A 20,791-nucleotide genomic window follows, 5' to 3' on the forward strand; every position below is an offset into this window, starting at 1 on the left:
AATTGTATAATCTAACAAATGAAACACACTTTATAATTATCTCACAAAAAATTATGCGAATGCCGGAGGTAAGAGATTAAAGAATGTGGTGAGGATTTTGTAAGAAAGAGACGTCCAACGTCTCTATTCTCAAGGTCTGCTTAATTCCGCAGATTGGGGGGGAAGGGGTATTTTGCCTTACCAGCCAACCCCATAATAGAACTGATCCAGTCAATAAAGGCTTTATGGTTATGCTCTGCTAAGACATTACATACCAAATTCAAGAGAGAGATACACCACTGAAGTCTTATAGGTCAAGGACACATTTCTTACCCTACAAAATAAAACTGTACACAAATTTATTTAGAATCATAGAATTGGAAGGGACCACCAGGGTCATCTAGTCCAACACCTTGCACAATGCAGGAAATTCACAACTACCTCCCCCCCACACCCCCAGTGACCCCTACTCCATGCCCAGAAGATGGTCAAGATGCCCTCCCTCTCATGCACTGCCTAAGGTCACAGAATCAGCATTGCTGACAGATGGCATTTGGTGCTTGTAAAATGGGGTGCAGCCAGATTTGGGTATTAGATCCAGCCTGAGAGTCACCAACTGGCTGTTATCTGGTGTCTACTTCTGACATCTGGTCAGAAAGATCACCTTTCCTCAGGTGTTTCTTCTCACTGGATTCTGCTTCACAACTTCCATCTCTTCCATCATACTGGAACTCTCAATGTTTGCATCAACTTAACACGCCTAGAATTGTTCGGTTCGGTAAACTGAAGCCAGAGTCATTTGCATGTAAGGACAAAATTTTGGCCTTTTGCGGACTGCAGGGTTAAACATAATTTTCTGGCAGCTATGTTCCATTTCAAGCCTGTAAGACTCCGGAGAGTGCCTGAACAATTACATTTAACCTCCTATATCAGGAAGATTAGTTTATATATGGAAATGAGAAAAAGGCCAGCCAAAAGTATTAATTTGTACTTAAAAGAAAGCATACCCTGCCCCAAGACCCACCAAACCAAGGAAAGAAGACATCTGAAGGTCACAGAAATGTTTTTATAGAAAACGACAAAAAATAAAATTGCCAACAGGATCAATATTTTGATGGCCAACATTGAATTTTAAAAACAGTTGAAGAGAAATAAGGGTAGGGTTTGCTATTAATAGTCACAACTGACTTGCACTGGAGATCTGCAGCAATGTTTATGATCTGATTATGGAGCTTTAACAATCTTTCTAGGCAATATTGCTACCCTAATAAAATTCAATTGAACCCTATATTTATTTGTTTCATTTGTACCCCATCTTTCTCCCCAGTGGGGATAACAAAGTAGCTAACATCGTTCTCCTTTAATTTATCCTCACATCAGCCCTGTGAGGTAGATCAGCTTGAGCGTGTGAGTGACCCAAGGTCACCCCGCAAGCTTCCATGGTAGAGTTAGGATTTGAACCCGAGTCTCCCAGATCCTAGCCCAACACTCTAAGGGCGCTTTCACATATCCTGAATAATGCACTTTCAATCCACTTGCAGTGCGCTTTAATGATAGTTTGCAAGTAGATTTTGCCATTTCACACAGTAAAATCCAACTGCAAAGTGGATTGAAAGTGCATTATGTGGCATGTGTGAAAGTACCCTAACACACTTTGAACCATCACATTTTAAAAGACAACCAATTCAGGGCTAATTTTATCCTCCTCGTAAGTCAGGGGGGTCTATCTTTATTGTTTCTACTGCAATTTCCAGGGATTGTAGCAATGTAGGTCTCCAAAATTAAACTAGCCACCAATTGTTAACAGTTGTCTCGTCCAGCATAAAATTTAGAGGAGAGGAGTTCCTGGACATCCATTCTAATCAAACCACCTCCAAAAGAGTACAAAGGAAGAAATTGTTTTCCTAGCCAAGTTCCAAGGTCCCACCCAAATCTGTATATGTAAGAGATTGCCAAGAAAGCAGCTTGGCAAACAGTAGCAAGTTTCCTAGCTTGCAAACGGGCCTGGCCAAAGTCTCCTTACTCCAATCTGTTACATACACAAAACACTGCTGTTATTGAAAGAACTGAGCAAGGATTTATTGTTGTCAGAGGCAACAAAATGTAGCATAATACCGAGTCAAAGAAATCAGGTAAAGCAAAAGACAAGGGGGTTTACTGGGGGAGAAATTGAATTTGTCATCTTCATGAAGCCGCTTTGATTTTAATCGAGTAACAGGTGAAGTACATTCTGGGCAGGTGACCCTGGCTCTGTTCTAGGGTTGCCAAACTCCAGGTATTAGCTGGAGATCTCCTGCTATTGCAACTGATCTCCAGCCAATAGAGATCAGTTCCCCTGGAGAAAATGGCCACTTTGGCAATTGGACTCCATGGCATTGAAGACCCTCCCCAAACCCCCCTCCTCAGGCTCCGCCCCCCAAAAAACCCACCGGTGGCGAAGAGGGACCTGGCAACCCTAACTCTATGGCATTGAAGTACCTCCCCTCCCCAAACCCTGCCCGGGTGGCGAAGAGGGATCTGGCAACCCTACTCTGTTCCCATGAAACTCATTCTCGGCAGGGTAGGATGCTAAGGCCACGATGGTCCTTGAATAAAGTACAGAGCATCTAACTCAGTATTTTCCTCTCTGATTGGTAACGGCTCTCCAGGTTCTCAGAAAAAGGAAGTTTTTCTCCAGCAACTGCTATTTGAGCTATTTTGGCTGGAATTGCCAGGCAGTAGGTCCTTCTACACATGAAGGAGGTCCAACTACTACTACTACAGCTTCTGTCCCCTGTGTTGCTATGCAGTGGCTCATAATACCAGTGCACGATAAACTGTCCTGAGTTCTTGGAATCTTAGCGGAGCAGAATTGTGAGTTTTCACACGGGCAAAGCTCTCACCTCTCTTAAAGCCCAAATCGGGCCAGTTTCTGGCATGTTTGTTATGACGTGTAAAAAGTATACTTAAAATTGAAGTGGGATGTACAGTGTGCTCTGTAAGAAGATTATACAAATAGTTAAAGAACTGAAACACAGAAGTAGCTAGACTACGGGAGGCAAAGTTCAATTAACATCAGCATGTTGAAGCTGCTGTTAAACCTAGGTTAACCCTTATGTGTGTGTGTGAAGTGCCGTCAAGTCTATTCCGACTCATGGCAGCCCTATGAATCAATGTCCTCCAAAATGTCCTGTCTTTGACAGCCTTGCTCAGATCTTGCAAACTGAGGGCTGTGGCTTTCTTTATTGAGTCAATCCATCTCTTGTTTGGTCTTCCTCTTTTCCTGCTGCCTTCAACTTTTCCTAGCATTATTGTCTTTTCCAGTGACTCTTGTCTTCTCATAATGTAACCAAAATACGATAGCCTAAGTTTAGTCATTTTAGCTTTTGGGGTCAGTTCAGGCTTGATTTGATCTAGAACCTACTGATTTGCTTTTTTGGCTGTCCACGGTATCCGTAGCACTCTCCTCCAACACCACATTATAACGTGTATCTATTAGGAATCTGTGTGAAGCCACTGGAGAATTCATGTTCAACAGCAGAAGACTGAAAACATTGTTTTATCGACTGATTTCATATAACTCCTTTTCAAGTAAGGGCTACCGATTTAGAGAATTTTGCAGAACGGTTTGGTGTCAGCCAGCCACTATTCTCCGTCTCTCTGAACAGCTTTGGAAATCACCATTTGGAACCATTTCCAAATGTGTGATATGCACAGAAGGACACATTTTGCAGAGACAATACGTTTTCCCCCCACTCCACTTCAAACCTTGCACAACTCTTCAAACCAACACTTCCTCTATCTCCTGCATAATGTGCGTTTTCCTGCTGCAGAGGACATTCCCATTAATTTTGTTTTCCTCTTGGACACAGCTTCCACTACACTCCCCACCCCCAACCACCACCAATCTTTCCTTTCAGCCAAAGCAGGGGTTAGCGCTATATGGCAAACAATCCACTGGGAAAGCATGTAGTGTAAAACAAAGTTAACGGAAGGACTTCAGAACAGAACTCGGTTTTAATAGCTTTATAATTAACTTGGAGCATAACTAGACGTTAACTCAGCAAACCTGGAGTCCCGCCTTTGTCAAGGGAAGGTGAAAGGAGGAGGGCACCCCCCTGTCCAATGCCGACCAATTTTCCCCTGCAAATGGCAGAGCAAAGAAATACTTCCTTTTATCTGTTTTGAATCTCTCTGATTCAAAGAAAAATGTCTGGGAAAGGAACTCCAGGGGAGGACAGTTGTGGGAGGGGTCTGCTCTTCTCACTTGCCTATCCTCTTCTGTTCTTAGTAATTTTTTTTTAGTAATAGTTTAATACAGTCCAAGACCAACAATAAAAACCTTTACATAATAAAAGAATAATAGCTATATACATCAATAAATACTTGTCAAACATAGGGGGTTACCGCACTTTGTATTCCCAGCGATGTATTAAGAGTTTGAAAATGTTATAAAAAACATCGCTTTAAAAGGGTTTTTGGATACCACGGCTTATAAATGGTTGGAAGACATCTTCACAGCTAAAGGGGCCAAACAAAGTGAAAACAGTATTTTTTATAACGTTTTCAAACTCTTAATACATCGCTGGGAATACAAGTGCGGTAACAGCCATAATCATACACTCTTAAGAGAACCATTAAAAACTAAGCTTAAATAAAACACAGTTACAGTCCATATATAAATATAAAAACATTCATCCATTAGGTTCAAATCCTATTCTTAAAATTATCCCCTCAGTTTAGGCAGACTCAGGTTTAACTAATTAGGTCTGCTGCCGTATGTATATCTTGTTTGAGCCTGAGCCTGTTTCCAAACAAGCTCAGTTTTGCTTCTCCTTCTTCTGGTGGTCATTTGTATGCATTTCCTATGTATATACCGTATACATATTTATACTAGTCATGATACATCCCTATTCTCTCCAGGATCAGAGGAGCATGCCTATTGTATTAGGTGCTGTGGAACACAGGCAGGACAATGCTGCTGCAGTCTTGTTTGTGGGCTTCCTAGATGCACCTGGTTGGCCACTGTGGGAACAGACTGCTGGACTTGATGGGCCTTGGTCTAATCCAGCATGGCCTTTCTTATGTTCTATGTGCACACATACCCATTACCTTCTCTTCCATGAACATTTAAACTTGCACAAATGCACTCATGATCATCCATACTCTATAATATGCATTAAAAAAAAAAAAAACCCCAACCCAAAACCCAACAAGGAAACCCAAAGGCAGGATCCTTCCTGAACTAGTCAAGCTTAGTTTGGCAGAAGAATTTAGAATGGTGTCTATGGTGAACAGGTATGACATAATGGAGCAATTAAAAAAAAGGTTAAAATTTCTAATAATGGAAGAGGAGGATCGGAACAATGGCTGGGAAATGGGACACTGAATGATCTATCGCGGGATAATTTGTACCTCTTTGCTGACATTTAATGTTGTATGTGAGTATACACGCACACAATGCACCCCAACTCCAGAACAGGGGGCCCCAACCTTCTTGAGCCTGCGGGCACATTTAGAATTCTGACACAGCATGTCGGGCACAGCAACAAAATGGCTGCAGCAGGAGGCGGAGCCAGGCCACAAAATGGCTGCCGCAGCTCAACTTCAGTCACACAGTGCAGATCCTTTGTGCTGTGGTGGCAGCTGCTGCCAAAGCAACATTTAAAAAATCTGCACAGCCAATCAAATCTCCAACAGTCAGTCAGAAGCCTTGCTGGGCAAAAGCCCTAACTGGCCCCACCTACTTCCTAAAAACATTTGGTGGGCACCAGAAAAAGTGTCGGCGGGCACCATGGCATCTATGGGCACATGTTGGGGACCCCTGTTCCGGAAGTACAGCCGTAAAGAGTAACAAATCTCAGGATGAAATGTGTACTGCATAGGGTTGCCAACCTAAAGGTAAAGAAAATACTATGCGTTAGTCTGAAGACTTCAATATAATATAATTGTATGTTTGTTATTATTCTGAGAACATACGTAATCGTTGTGTATATTTTATGGTTTTGGTACTATTTGATAGGCATACATATTGCACTTTTCTGACTTATGCTGTCTATTTTCATTGACTTTAGTACAATAGAATAAGGGTACTCCAGTTTTGTACCAACCTCTATGTACTAGCTGGAGATCTCCTGCTATTACAACTGATCTCCAGCCGACAGCAATCAGTTCAACCTGGAGAAAACGGCCGCTTTGGCAATTGGACTCTATGGCATTGAAGTCCCTCCCCTCCCCAAACCCCGCCCTCCTCAGGCTCTGCCCCAAAAATCTCCCACCGGTGGAGAAGAGGGACCTGGCAACCCTAGTACTGTACCACCTCCTGATGGTTATCAATATCAGACCCACTCCCAAAAAGGGCAGCATGGATGAACCCTAAGAATGAGTACAGAACTGGTTTTTAAAGGAAAATGCACAGAGATTAAACAAAAAAAGTCAGTAGAACAATGCTTAGACATACATATGAATGGAGCAACTACCACTGGTAGTTGACGAAACAAAAAGACAACAAAAGCCGATTGGAAATGAAATGGAAAGAATAGCTGAAAGATGTTGGTGTGGCACGCACCTTCTGTATCATCGCGCAATTGCTCCACCAAATCTGTCAAATCCTCCCAAGAGTCTTTGAAAACGGCAAAAAGGAAAGGAAAAGAAAGAAAGAAAAAAAATGTCATGCAAGCCGTGGTCCAAAGAAAAGACTGGAAAAAATCAAGGTAAGAAAAAGGGACGGAAAGGGAGCTTGTTGTAACAGATTGCAGCGGTTAGAGATTTAACACGCAGAAGCTGCTTTAGTCTGCGTAAACCAACATAATAAAATGTATTAGGCAAGAGGAAAAGAATGTTTCTTTAAGTTCCTTAAGTCAGAGGAAAGCATATAACTTAAAGACAAAAGGGGGAAAAGTTAAAACTCAAAATTGCCCCCGATTCTACTTTCACAGTACTATCACCCCCCAAAAAACTTCAATATCTATTCCAGAGTTTTAAATCAAGGTAAATGAAAGACATAGCTACAACCAGAACAAGCCTTAAAATATCCTTTGTGAAGTTAGAGCTAAATATATTGTTATGACCTTATTCAATATGCTAGCAATGCACAGGCCCCAACCTGGATTGCCCACGCTAGCCTGATCTCGTCAGATCTCAGAAGCTAAGCAGGGTTTGATTGGTACTTGGATGGGAGAGCACCGAGGAACGCCAGGGTTGTCGTGCAGAGGCAAGAAATAGCAAACCACCTCTGTTCGCCTCTTGTATTGAAAACCCTACTAGGGTTGCCATAAATCGGCTGCAACTTGACAGCACTTTACACACACACACACACACACACACACACACATAGGCCAATTATGCATGGGAAGTTTTGCCTTGAATTTTCTGCTCTCTAGATGCACATTTTCCCCATCCAAATTCTCCAAACTCAACAATAAGCTCCCATGCAGAGTTTTGAGAATTCGGATGGGGAAAATGTGTATCTAGAGAGCAGCAAATCCAAGGTCAAACCTCCCATTCATAAATGGCCATAATGTCCTTCCGTAAACAATCTCTGCACAGGGAAGCTGCACAGAGTTATCAGGTAAGAAGGGAAGGAGAGGAAATACTAAAAGGGCAAATTCCAGGCAGCTCTAAGAGGAAAGACGACAGAGGGGGCCTTGGTTTTCACAACTCGCCGCCTTGACGAACAGGCACTAAAATTCAAGCATTCTTGAATTTTATACTTACTTTTTGTTCCCTTCTTCTCCAAGACTCATTTAGAGTCGGCAAGCAGGCTGAGCAACAAACTTGAATGAAAGCATTCTTTTCCTTGTACGAGGAGGGATTTAATAAAACGTCCAGGGAGCAGGCAAGACACACCCCGTTACGTCTTCCCTCCTACAGGGAAGCTACTTCACCCTCACTCATGTGTCGACTTGCAAACAGAGAGGAAGCATCCGTATAAAAACCAACAGTACACTTTTTAAACCTGATGCTGACATTTAAACACAAGCGCACCACTTCCCAGAGATGAGATCTGATTTCCAACTTCCTGTTTTCACATTCTACCTAACTGTAAAGCCAGGAGCGGCGAAGAGCAGTGGACACTAATCTGGAGAACTGGGTTTGATTCCCTACTCCTACATATGAGCGGCGAACTCTAATCTGGTGAATCGGGTTGGTTGCCCCACTGCTACACATGAAGTCAGCTGGGTGACCTCGGGCTAGTCACAGTTCTCTTTGCACTCTCTCAGCCTCACCTACCTCACAAGGTGACTGTTGTGGTGAGAGGAAAGGAAGGAGATAGTCAGCTGGTTTGATTCGCCTTAAAAGGTAGTGAAAATTGGCATATAAAAACCAACTCTTGTTCTTCTTCGATGCCCAGTTGTTGGCTCTACGAAACAACCGGTTGGCCACTGTGTGAGACAGGATGCTGGACTAGATGGATCACTGGTCTGATCCAGCAAGGCTCTTCTTATGTTCTCAGATGCAAATCTTCTATTTTACTTCGCTTTTTTTATTTTGGGTGAATGGACGGCTACTGTATTCTTTGCATCCACACATATTCACGGCATGGGATGTAGGCTCGAGGAAGTTTGTACTACGCTGAGGTTTCCATCACATACCTTGTTACACCCACGCAACAACTTTTAAATACATTCTTAGAAAGCGCCAAAGCAACCCCCAGTGCAAATGCTGAATCACCTATCGCCTATGAATGTATAAAGTGCCTATTTTATCTGCTACTTAACAAACAAGGCATACCTCACAGCAGCTTTCGTGCCTAACAGTAAATTAGCTGGTCCTTCTGCCGCCGACCAGGTCACCTGCACATCATATAGGACTCCATACCTACTATGGGTCCTCCAGTTAGGGTTGCCAGGAGCCTCTTTGTCACCGGTGGGAGGTTTTTGGGGCGAAGCCTGAGGAGGGCAGGGTTTGGGGAGGGACTTCAATGCCATAGAGTCCATTTTTTCCAGGGGAACTGATCTCTTATCGGCTGGAGATCAACTGTAATAGCAGGAGATCTCTAGCTAGTACCTGGAGGTTGACTACCCTACATCCAGGTATATACAAAGATACAACTCTGTAAATTAACCCAAAGGGAGAAAAAAAATCCTCAAAAATGGCTGCTGACTAAATATGCTTCAAAAGGAAAAAGCACTATGCTAAAGATCCCAAGAACTTACAAAACCCAGGAAGCAGTTTGGGGGTGCGATAGGGTTGCCAACCTCTAGGTACTAGCTGGACATCTCCTGCTATTACAAGTAATCTCCAGCCGATAGAGATCAGTTCACCTGACGAAAACGGCTGCTTTGGCAATTGAACTTTATGGCATTGGAGTCCTTCCCCTCCCCAAACCCCGCCCTCCTCAGGCTCCGTCCCAAAAATCTCCAGGTATTTCCCAACCCGGAGCTGGCAACCCTAGGGTGGGAGGTCTCATTTGACACCACCACCCTCCCTGTAATCCCTAACAGGCCCCAGGCTTGTATAATTATTTTTAAGCTTCAAGTCCCTTAAAGGAGGGGGGGGGGGAGAGAAAGGTCTTCTGTATTTTCAGGATACACTGAGAACATCATTAATTCTCAAGGAAAGAATTTCAAGCCTCAGATTTTAAAGAACAATTAAGCTGGCAATTGAGGAGCTGATATTAGTTAATGAACCTTCATTATATTTCTGGAGGTATCTCCAGCTGATGGGAAACTTCTATTCTGCATGCATTGATGTGTATATGGGGGGGATTCCAATCCCCCTGCGCTTCATCACAAGCCATTCCAAAAGGTTCGCTGACCCTTAAGAGCAGCTTCTTTGGCACAGAAAGGGCTGCATCACAGACGGCATACCAGAAAAGCCCCCGTGCAAATGCTGCATCACACGTACCCTTTTGAATCCGGGCTGACATTTCCTGGGGGAGGAAAAAAAGTGGAGGCACGCTCTCCCTTAATCAAAATGAATCACAGAATCATAGAGTTGGAAGGGACCACCAGGGTCATCTAGTCCAACCCACAGCACAACGCAGGAAACTCATAACTATCTCCCCCACACATACCCAGTGACCCCCACTTCATGCCCAGAAGATGCCCTCCCTCTCATGAACTGCCTAAGGTCATAGAATCAGCATTGCTGACAGATGGCCATATAGCCTCTGCTTAAAAACCTCCAGGGAAGGAGAGCTTACCACGTCCCGAGGAAGCCTGTTCCACTGAGGAACTGCTCAAACTGTTAGAAAATCCTTCCTAATGTCTAGACGGAAACTCTTTTGATTTAATTTCAACCTGGTCCAACCTTCTGGGGCAACAGAAAACAACTCGGCACCATCCTCTATATGACAGCCCTTCACGTACTTGAAGATGGTTATATCACCTCTTGGTCAGCATAAAAACTGAAGCTCTTCAAAAGTAAACAGCAATCAATCCCTTGCTACACACAACACAAGATTTGCTAACCTAGCATCATGTATTCTTTACGAAGCCTCATCAAATTCCAAACAGGGCCAAGGAGTGCCAGATGTTGCCAAACCCACTATATTGCTTTTGCTTGCAACCATCCAAGGGTTTGATACCCCACTCCTCCACATGAGCAGCGGAGGCTAATCTGGTGAACTGGATTTGTTTCCCCACTCCTGCACACGAAGCCAGCTGGGTGACTTTGGGCTAGTCACAGTTCTCTTAGAGCTCTCTCAGCCCCACCCACCTCACAGGGTGTCTGTTGTGGGGAGGGGAAGGTGATTGTAAGCCAGTTTGAGTCTCCCTTAAGCGGTAGAGAAAGTTGGCATATAAAAACCAACTCTTCTTCATCTTGGAGAACAATCTTTATCCTCTCCTCTTGACAGTTATGCCCAAGGATTTGAGAGTGCCTAGGAAGATTCTTTAAAAGCAGAGTGCCGTGATCAGTCAAAAACTACTTCTGAAACTTCCGAGTTTCTAAATCAAATACATTTATTTGCTTTGTGGCAGGGAGAGTTGCAATTCAAGAAATCTAAAGCTACCTTGGGCACACGGAACGGATCATGAGTTCTTCGGATTGTGACCAACATCTACAGAGTTTTTGGCTTCCTCTGCTTCTTCGGAATGCATCCCGGCAATAACCAGTTTGCTTCCAGAAAAAATAAAAGTAGATCAGAAACAAAAGCTCACAGATTTTGATGAGCACAAAGAGACGGCCAGGATCTAATTCCAGATCCCACCCCGTCCCATCTTAGCCCCTCACATCCTCCAAAAAGCATCAGGGAACTTAGCAGAACAGCGTTCAAAGAAGAATTAGTTTTTATATGCCAACTTCCTCTACCACTGAAGGGAGAATCAAACCAGCTTACAATCACCTTCTCTTCCTCTCCCCACAACAGACACCCTGTGAGGTAGATGAGGCTGAGAGAGCTCTAAGAGAGCTGTGACTAGCCCAATGTCACCCAGCTAGCTTCATGCGTAGGAGCGGGGAAACAAATCCAGTTCACCAGATTAGCCTCTGCCGCTCATGTGGAGGAGTGGGGAATCAAACCCGGTTCTCCTGATCAGAGTCCACCGCTCCAAACCACCCCTCTTAACCACTACACCACACTGGCTCTCTTTATATAGCATCAATGGCCACATCCAGAAAGTAAATTTTCAGCTCCTCAGTGCATACATCGAAGACCCTTAAACCTGTTCAAAAGGACACCCTGAAGCGTGGGAGAGGTGGGCCAAGTTGCCACCAGGCAACTCAACAACAACAAAACAACAACAAAAGCACATGAAACTTCCATGGACATGGTAATATAGGTTGAGTATCCCTTATCCGGACTGCTTGGGACCAGAAGTGGTCCATATTTCAGATCTGTGTGTATTTTGGAATTTTTGCATATACATAATGAGATATCTTGGAGATGGGGACCCAAGACTAAGCACAAAATTCATTTATGTTTTATATATACTTTATACACATCACCTGACTGTAATTTTAAGCAATATTTTAATAGACAACACGTGTGGCAAGAAAACCAATTCTATCCCAGAGGTCCCAACGTTTTTGAGCCTGTGAGGCGTTTTTGAGAACGGGTAGTGAGGAGCCGGTGTGGTGTCACGGTTAAAAGTGGCGGATTCCAGTCTGGAGAATCGGGTTCGATTTCCCCGCTCCTCCACGTGAAGCCTGCTGGGTGACTTGGGGCCAGTCACAGTTCTCTTCGAACTCTCTCAGCCCACATGGAAGCAGGCAATGGCAAACCATCTCCAAATATATCTTGCATTGAAAATACTATGGGTTCGCCGTAAGTCAGATGTGACTTGACGACACTTTCCGCCACCAGTGAGGAGCACAAAATGGCTGCCACAGGAAAAAGGCCTATCACAAAATACCAGGATGTTCCAAGACAAGTATCCTCCCTAGAACAGAGGCAGCAGCTTCCAAATGAGCACTCCCCGCAGAGGCCAAGGCCAAGGCTGCCTTCTGGGACCTGGTGTATCACCTGAAGCAAAGCCTAGCTCAGATTTTTTTACCCCCGTTGGGAAAGAAATTCTCTTTGATTTCAGACTCCAAAGAAAAGAGAGTGTTTGCTCCCTGCATGAATGAGAGGTTTCCAAGCACAGAGACATTAAAATGTCTATGGCCAAACTGAGAGCGCATAGTTATGATGCACCCACCTAGGATGAGTTGAAGACATGAACACATGCAGCTGCCTTATACTGAATCAGACCCTTGGTCCATTAAAGTCAGTATTATCTACTCAGACCGGCAGCGGCTCTCCAGGGTCTCAGGCAGAGGTCTTTCACATCACCTACTTGCCTAATCCCTTTAACTGGAGATGCCGGGGATTGAACCTGGGACCTTCTGAATGCCAAGCAGATGCTCTACCACTGAGCCACTGCTCCTCCCCTTTCCGCATTTTGTTAGTCAGTTCAACAGTTTGTTGGTAGAGAGCCACCAAAGGCTTCCCGTCCTATTAAAAAAATGGAACGCATGCACATGGACAACTAAATCCTGTAGCTACATTCGGCACTTTTCTTCAAGCACAGTTCATGCCCAGCAATGGAAGGTAGGTTGGGGGTGAGAGAGAGAGAGAGTTCTGAAAGCAACAAAATATATTAAGGAAGGAGAGAGACATGGTTAAGCTCCCCTTACCCAAGCACAACATTTTTTAATTTAATTTTTAATTTGAGAGCCAGTGTGGTGTAGTGGTTAAGAGTGGTGGTTTGGAGCGTTTGAGTCTGATCTAGAGAACCGGGTTTGATTCCCCACTCATCCACATGAGCGGCGGAGGCTAATCTGGTGAACTGGATTTGTTTCCCCACTCCTGCACATGAAGCCAGCTGGGTGACCTTGGGTTAGTCACAGCTCTCTTAGAGCTCTCTCAGCCTCACCTACCTCACAGGGTGTCTGTTGTAAGGAAGGGAAAGGAAGGTGACTGTAAGCCGGTTTGAGTCTCCCTTAAGTGGTAGAGAAAGTCGGCATATAAAAACCAACTCTTCTTCTTAATTTCAAAAATCCCATTACTACCCACTTTAGAGGTGAATGTGTAGGCACAAGGTGTAAATGGACACCCTCCCCCCCCCCCCCGACAGCATCTAGTTTGACCCTAACCCTTGGTTTAGTTATTGGCAGAGCTCTAGTGCTACCACAGAATCCTTAATTTCCTGAAATATTAGCTTTCGTAGTCTGCAATCAGTTTAGTCCCCTTTGGGAATCCTAATGGCGTTCAGACACTGCTGAACAGAAGGCCTCTCCTCATTAAACTGAGCATTCTCCTTTTGGGGGGCTGGCTGTAGAGGTGCCACATCGGCTCCCATTTTATTAACCTCTCCCTAGCCAGTCCCATTCTCCAGTGAGACAATATTTGATGGCGCTTCTTCAGCAATTACTGCCAAGCAAAACAGTTGCGCTCCAAAATCTCAAAGCTTTATTGTTACGGTACAGTCTCACAACAATTATTAAAATAAAATATATTCTGACGAGTGTACCGATCGCATCTCTTGCGCTGATGCGTTGACTTGTCTTTGGAACAGCCAGTCGGTAACAAAAGAACACTTAAATAATGTGGCTTCATTATTAAACGCATATGCTGCTCTCAGCCATTGAATCTCAGGGTTGCTAATTTAAATTTAAAATACCGATCAGAATCTAAATGCCCTTCTCATCAGCACACAGACAACATTTTGCTGCAGATCTTTCAACTATCCCGGTGATATCACGCAAATATTAATCAGCACGGAGGGGGAGGGGAACAACAGAATTACTTTCTGAACACTCTGCCAAGTAGGAACAGAACCACTGGATGGTTGTGCCCTTAACAACCATCTCAGGAAGCTGGTTTAAAAGGATCCCACAATTTATTTACTTCATTTAAACCCTGCCTTTGTTTACACAGAGGACTTAAGAGTGACTTACGTTGTTTTCCTCTCCTCCGTTTTATCTGCACAACAACCTTGTGAGGCAGGTTAGGCTGAGAGTGTATAACTACCACAAAGTCATCCTGAAGGCTTCCCTGGCAGGGTGGGGATTCAGACCTGGGTGTCCTGGACCCTAGGCCAAAACTCTAACTCAGAGATGTTGAACTCATTTGTTATGAGGGCAGGCCATGACATAAATGTCACTTGGTTGGGACAGGCCATGCCTCGCCAGCCCAGATCGAGACTGGGGGTGGTGGTGGCGGCGGCTGCCTCGACTGGCTCACAGGCCGGATAAGAGCTCTCAAGGGGCTGGATCATGGCCAGCCCACAGGCCATATGTGTGACACCCCTGCTCTAACTACTACACCACATTGGCTTTTACAGATGGTTGAGTCCAGGAGAGTCAACAGGGATAAACTCAAGTCCATTGACTTCAGTGGGCTGAGGAGGGTGTAACTCTATTTAGGACAGCACAGTTACTCCCTCACTCCTCTGAGAATGAGAAAACGAAAGCTTTATAAAAATGTTAAGTGCCTGTGGCATCACTGTTTTCAAAAAGTCTGAACGCCAAAGATCCATTAGTCATAGAATCTCGAGGACCAAAGGGATCAGAAAATCACGAAGCCTCCCACCCCACCCCCAGGAAGAATAATCCACATATCAGCCTCTCCTATAAGACCATGTACTCTACTGGGAAAGCATAAGCTGTGGAACACGGGCAGGAATGCTGCTGCTGCAGTCGTCTTGTTTGTGGGCTTCCTAGAGGCACCTGCTTGGCCACTGTGTGAACAGACTGCTGGACTTGATGGGCCTTGGTCTGATCCAGCAGGGCTTGTCTTATGTTCTTAAAGGATGGAACACATCCAGATGTCTCCAGAGCAGAATGCTAGGCAATCTACTAAGAGAGCTAAGTCATACCCAGCAGGGGAAGGTAAATTTCTTCTAAGGGAAAAACCACTTCCTGGCAATAAATGTAAGCCCATCAGGTAGAGCGCTATAAAATTCCTTGCTGGTTACGGTACTTGAAAAAAAACACCACGGAAATTATTACCAGTTGTTATACAGAAGAGTAAAACAGAGAAAAAGTTGGAACTCATAAGAGAAGCCCAGCACAATATACCCAACTAATCACTGTTACAACCCTCCACCTATATGCAGACAGGCCTGTTTTCTAACTAATCCGTGGCATTTCTCTCATTTTCAGAATTTTTTAAAAACCTTTTCACAGATTAAATCAAAAGAATTTTCAGCTAAACATTAGGAAGAACTTCCTGACAGAGCGGTTCCTCAGTGGAACAGGCTTCCTCGGGAGGTGGTGGGCTCTCCTTCTTTGGAGGTTTTTAAGCAGAAGCTAAATGGCCATCAGTCAGCAAGGCTGATTCTGTGAACTTAGGCAAATCATGAGAGGGAGGGCAGGAAGGGTTATGTCAGTGTTTGGTTCTCATAGCCCTTTCTTACATGCCCAAGGTAATGCTGATTGCCACTTTGGAGTCAGGAAGCAATTTTTCTCCAGGCCAGATTGGCCATGGATCCTGGAGGGTTCCTCCCCCCATCTTCTGGGCATGGAGTAGGGGGTCAGTGGGGGTGTAGGGTGTAGGTAGTTGTGAATTTCCTGCATTGTGAGGGGGTTGGACTAGATGACCCTGGTGGTACCTTCCAACTCGATGATTCTAAGTCACCCACTACTGTGGGATGGGTGGGCATGCCAAACAGACATAGGGAAATCCTACAAGGAAGAAGGCACAATTCATCTAGCCAGCCCCAACCAATGGGTTGTTGAACATGTCCCCCCCCCAATCATATTTGTAAGGGAAATCAGGAGAGAAGTGGACTAATAATTTAAGGGGGAAGGTACTTAATTTTTAGTGGACTATCTGCTGCCTGCTGGTTTCCAGGATTCTTGAAAACAAAACTGGACTAGGTGGACCTTGATTGGATACAGCCAGAAGACACACTGATGAAATTATATCTAATTTGAAGGTATAACCAACTGGTGTTAACACATATGCCCCCCTGCTTTGTAAATTTAAACACGCTTTGGTGGACCAGAGGGTTTCTAGTAAAAATAAAAGAAACCGTAAGACTAAGATTAATTCAGATTGGCTACAAGGCGTATTTACACAATCAAGGCTGCATCCTCATGGTGACACTTCTCTTTAGCTTTCACTGTCAATACAAACAAAGAGACATTTACAGTCTACGTGGGGAAGAACTGCAAAAATGTGCACCATCTCGTTCGTGTGGCATCCAAGCACATTTCGACTGCGATCTTTCCAAAACGATCTACCGAACCAGGCATGGGGAAAAATCACAGCAAAATGTGGGGAAATCTGGAAAGTGGACAATTGGCGGGGCATTGTGTAGATACCCCCACCCCGAATAAAAGCCCACTCCAGTCTGGATACCAAACCACAGCAAAATCTCAGTGTGGGGGCAGAACCAGTGATGCTAAACTGGTACGGTATTACTTGTTAATTGCTTCCAGTTCATTGCAGGTTCCTTTACACAAAGAACAAACTGTAGTATCTTGAGGCCACACCCTCCTACTCTGAATCTACTCTGAGCCTGCAAGCAATTGATCATGTCTAAATCTACCCACAAGAGGTACTGACCATGGTGCTGTTCATACACCAAGATAGAGAGGTTACCACACTCTGATGTTATAGGGTGTTTGTGTTCGCTTCTGAACTGCTGCAAACTTTAATTCATACGCTGATCATGGAAGCAAGTTCAGGCACTGAAGCAAGCATAAGTTCTCCCAAACAAATAGAAAATACACAGATGTCAGAGCTGAGATTCTGGGCTAAGTCATAGAATCATAGGGTTGGAAGGGATTTCCGGAGTCATCTAGTCCAACCCCCTGCACAATGCAGGAAATTTGCAACTATCTCCCCCCACACCCCCAGTGACCCCTGCTTCACAGTCAGGTGGACAATTAATTTTTTAAAACCACCTCTCCCACACTATACTTACACATTCTTTTAAGAAATAATAAGTTTATGAACGGGAGACAAAAGTAAGTTGAAGTGAGACGTGTACAGCACTTTATCAACCCTTACACACAACTGTATTTCCTCAGTCCCATTATCTGTTTCTTCTCTCACCTTCCTCCACTGTCTGCCCCACTACTGAAACTTCTAATGTAAGTTCCTCAAGGCAGAGACTTGCCTTTTTTGCTTATTCTATACAGCACCATGCTACAATTATGGTGCTAGATGTAAGCAGCAACCTTCCTTCAATTATTTTAGAAGATGCCTAGTACATATTAGCACAAAGAGGCACTGTGTAAGAGAGGATGTAAACTCTTATTATGGATCTCTTGCCTTTAATTTCCAGTTCCTACACAGTGGGCCAAAACCCACTGCTGACCTGCAGAAACCTTGCATGCTGGTGCCACAGGCTGTCAGGAGTAGCTAGTGGAAAAACGCAGTACCAACACAGCTGTGTTTTATTTCCGGGTCAGAGAGAGGAAACAATGTGTAAACAAAAGAGGGGGAAATGCACTGGCAAGTTCCTCTAGTAAAACGACTAAGGGACCAACCTCAGTTTTGCTTGTTGCAAAATGATGGGGGGGAAAGAGAGAAATCTCCCTGGAAAGCACCCAGTAAAATGGCTACCATTTGGAGAGCCAGTGTGGTGTAATGGTTAAGAATGGTGGTTTGGAGCAGTGGACTCTGATCTGGAGAACCAGGTTTGATTCTCCACTCCTCCACATGAGTGGCGGAGGCTAATCTGGTGAAATGGGTTGGTTTCCCCACTCCTACACATGAAGCCAGCTGGGTGACCTTGGGCTAGCCACAGCTCTCTCAGCTCCAGCTACCTTACAGGGTGTTTGTTGTGGGGAAGGGAAGGTGATTGTAAGCTGGTTTGATTCTCCCTTAAGTGGTAGAGAGCATATAAGCATATAAAAATCAACTCTTCTTGTATCATCATGAAAATGACAAATAGCAAAATTATTGCCATCACGATAGTTATTAAAAACTGGGGCATGATGCTACATTAAAAACAGGTAGGTTTTCACCTCTAATTCATAGCAATAATTGCAGTAAGAACCCAAAGAGCATCCCCACGGTATTTTGAGAGACAGATGATCCACGGTGGCTCCAGTAGCCGTTTCACTGTTTTGAAATTAGGAAAGGTGCTTAGAACAGGGGGACTGAAATTTCCACTGTCTGATTCCTATAAACTAAACTACCTTCTTCATCAAGCATGGCGACTATCAGTTCAAACTAAATAGGGAGAGACAGTCAAAAATGTTTTCTGATTTTCAGGGCATTAAACAATAGGAATAGTCATGTTAGGTGCAGCACTGAGACAATATCTAGCTAAGGAAGCCCTTGAAGCTCCTAATCTCTTAAACATCACATTATTCTACACTAAATAGAAAAATCTGTTGACAAAACAGATGCTTTTTGAAAGAAATTTAAAGAAAGAAACAGATTGAAACACCATATTAAAATACAAAGATTAATTTCTTTTTAGGTGCTGAATATAATACACAACTATGTCTCATTCTGGTATACCTTTTTTATTTTGCTTATTTATTTATTTTGCAAGGAGGCGTGTCTAAGGAAAACAAAGAATTCAAAATAAACAAAGCCGGTTTGTTTTCTAAGGAATAAAAAATGCTTCTTAAAAGTTCAGCAGTCGACTTAGATTCTACACAGATTATAAGGCATACAAAAGCGTTAAAATGTGTAGCTTCGTACACAAAGCCCTGAAATGTTACAGATCAATGATGCTCCTTCTCAAACCCCTTAAGCTAGAGAGAAAGAAAGAGAGAAAGAGAGAGAAAGAGAGAGAAAGAGAGAGAGAGAGAGAGAGAGAGAGAGAGAGAGAGAGAGAGAGAGAGAGAGAGAGAGAGAGGAAGGAAGGAAGGAAGGAAGGAAGGAAGGAAGGAAGGAAGGAAGGAAGGAAGGAAGGAAGGAAGGAAGGAAGGAAGGAAGAAAAGGCCGCAGACCTCCCTAAGGTACAGAACACAACCATACCTTCATGGGTAGGTTCAGGGTCGGGTGTCAGAGAAATGTCGTCCAGCTCTCGCAAACACAGCCATTCTCCATCCATGGACACCCGGAATTTGCAAAGATATATCGTCTCCATGGCAGCCTGCGTGATCTTGTCTGTGGTGGGGGTTGGCATATCGCTTTGAGGCGTCAGAGCCGACATGATGACTCAGCCAGTAGAACAATAAAAGAAAAAAGGGGGGGAGAACTAAAAGGGGAAAGCTTTCTGATTAAGGGGAAAAAAGATACCTCGCTGGGTCAGAAAATATTTGCTCCGGATCACGCAATACTGCACTTATTTCCAGAACAGCAAGGCACAGGGCAAGGGGGGGGAATGGGACGGATGTTCCTTCTTCCTCTGTCGTCTTCCTCTGTTTTCCTCCACGGCGCCCTCCTCTTTTCTTCAGCTTAACTACAAGGTATGCCTCCTAAACGACCACAAGAAACGTGATGTCTGCATCAGAAAAAAAAAGATAAGCTTCCCAGGAAGGTATTTTGAAAGCCCCAAATAATAAAAAATATAAAGAAAAGGGTATCCAAAAATTGCCAAAAGGTACCAGCGTCTCTCTCTCTCTCTCTCTCTCCCTCAGATAAGCAAGGATGCAGGGTACCAACAGGATTGGTTGTGCGCAGTAAGCAGGGTGTAGACCAAAATGGCTGACTAATGAACTGAACTGAAAATCCAGGCTCATGTGACCAGCTCGCTCCGACGGTAGGGCAGGCAATTCCCAGGATGCTTTATAGATGTTGCTGATGATGATGCAGGACGAGCAATTAAACCGATCCGGCTCTCAGCATCCCCGGTTTCTTTTTCAGACTGTGCTAGTCAATCCGCGATCGCTGGTGTAACACAATGCATGCTTTTATCCCCGGCCCACTTCCCCAAACAAAAAGAGGCTCTGACAGAGGCTTCTGATGTTTCTTTATTGAGAAATACAGCTAACGGCCAAACATGTACAAAAGCATGTACAAAAAACCAATTTCCAACGGCCCAAGCAAATAATACAATAAAACAAGAGTGATCCTACAACGATGCTACACAAATTGATCCGTAAAACACTTGCTACGAAAAATCTGTTTTAATCTATCGTTATTTGTAGCAATTTTATCAAACTTCGGATCAAACCACAGTGAGAACCGGACAGGTTTGGCATGAACGGGATTTCAACTTGAACTGAACACAAGTTGTGGTATTTAAGTGAAGACGCTTGGGTTCTAGATCTAGCTGTCCCTCACAACCAACATGTCAGTTAGAGAACATCAAAAGGATTAAGGACAGGACAGAAAAGCGTTCCACCTCTTAAGCACCCAATGCTTTGCCAACAATGTTTAGTTGCAGGAGAGCCAGTGTGGTGTAGTGGTTAGGGGCGGTGGACTCTAATCTGGAGAACCAGGTTTCATTCTCCACTCCTACAGATGAAGCCAGCTGGGTGACCTTGGGCTGGCCACAGCTCTCTCTGAACTCTCTCAGCCCCACCTACCTCACAAGGTGTCTGTTGTGGG

At 44.2% G+C, this 20,791-nt stretch overlaps 1 protein-coding gene across 3 annotated transcripts in view; it reads right to left on the bottom strand.

Annotated features, from left to right (window-relative positions):
- RUFY3 (RUN and FYVE domain containing 3) overlaps positions 1-19,479 on the bottom strand; it is a 46,363-nt gene extending 26,884 nt beyond the window's left edge. For 2 of the 3 annotated variants that reach the window (XM_056855176.1, XM_056855177.1), the window contains exons 1-2: positions 19,274-19,479; positions 6,527-6,580 (exon numbers count right to left, since the gene is read on the bottom strand). In XM_056855176.1, coding sequence (XP_056711154.1) covers positions 6,527-6,580; positions 19,274-19,451 — 232 coding nt within the window. In that variant the 5' untranslated portion in view covers positions 19,452-19,479. The remainder of the gene's footprint in view (positions 1-6,526; positions 6,581-19,273) is intronic. The other variant, XM_056855178.1, reaches the window with a different exon arrangement.
- Between the last annotated feature and the right edge of the window lie 1,312 nt (positions 19,480-20,791).

This window comes from Euleptes europaea, chromosome 9 (assembly GCF_029931775.1).
Source record: "Euleptes europaea isolate rEulEur1 chromosome 9, rEulEur1.hap1, whole genome shotgun sequence".
Taxonomy (NCBI): domain Eukaryota; kingdom Metazoa; phylum Chordata; class Lepidosauria; order Squamata; family Sphaerodactylidae; genus Euleptes; species Euleptes europaea.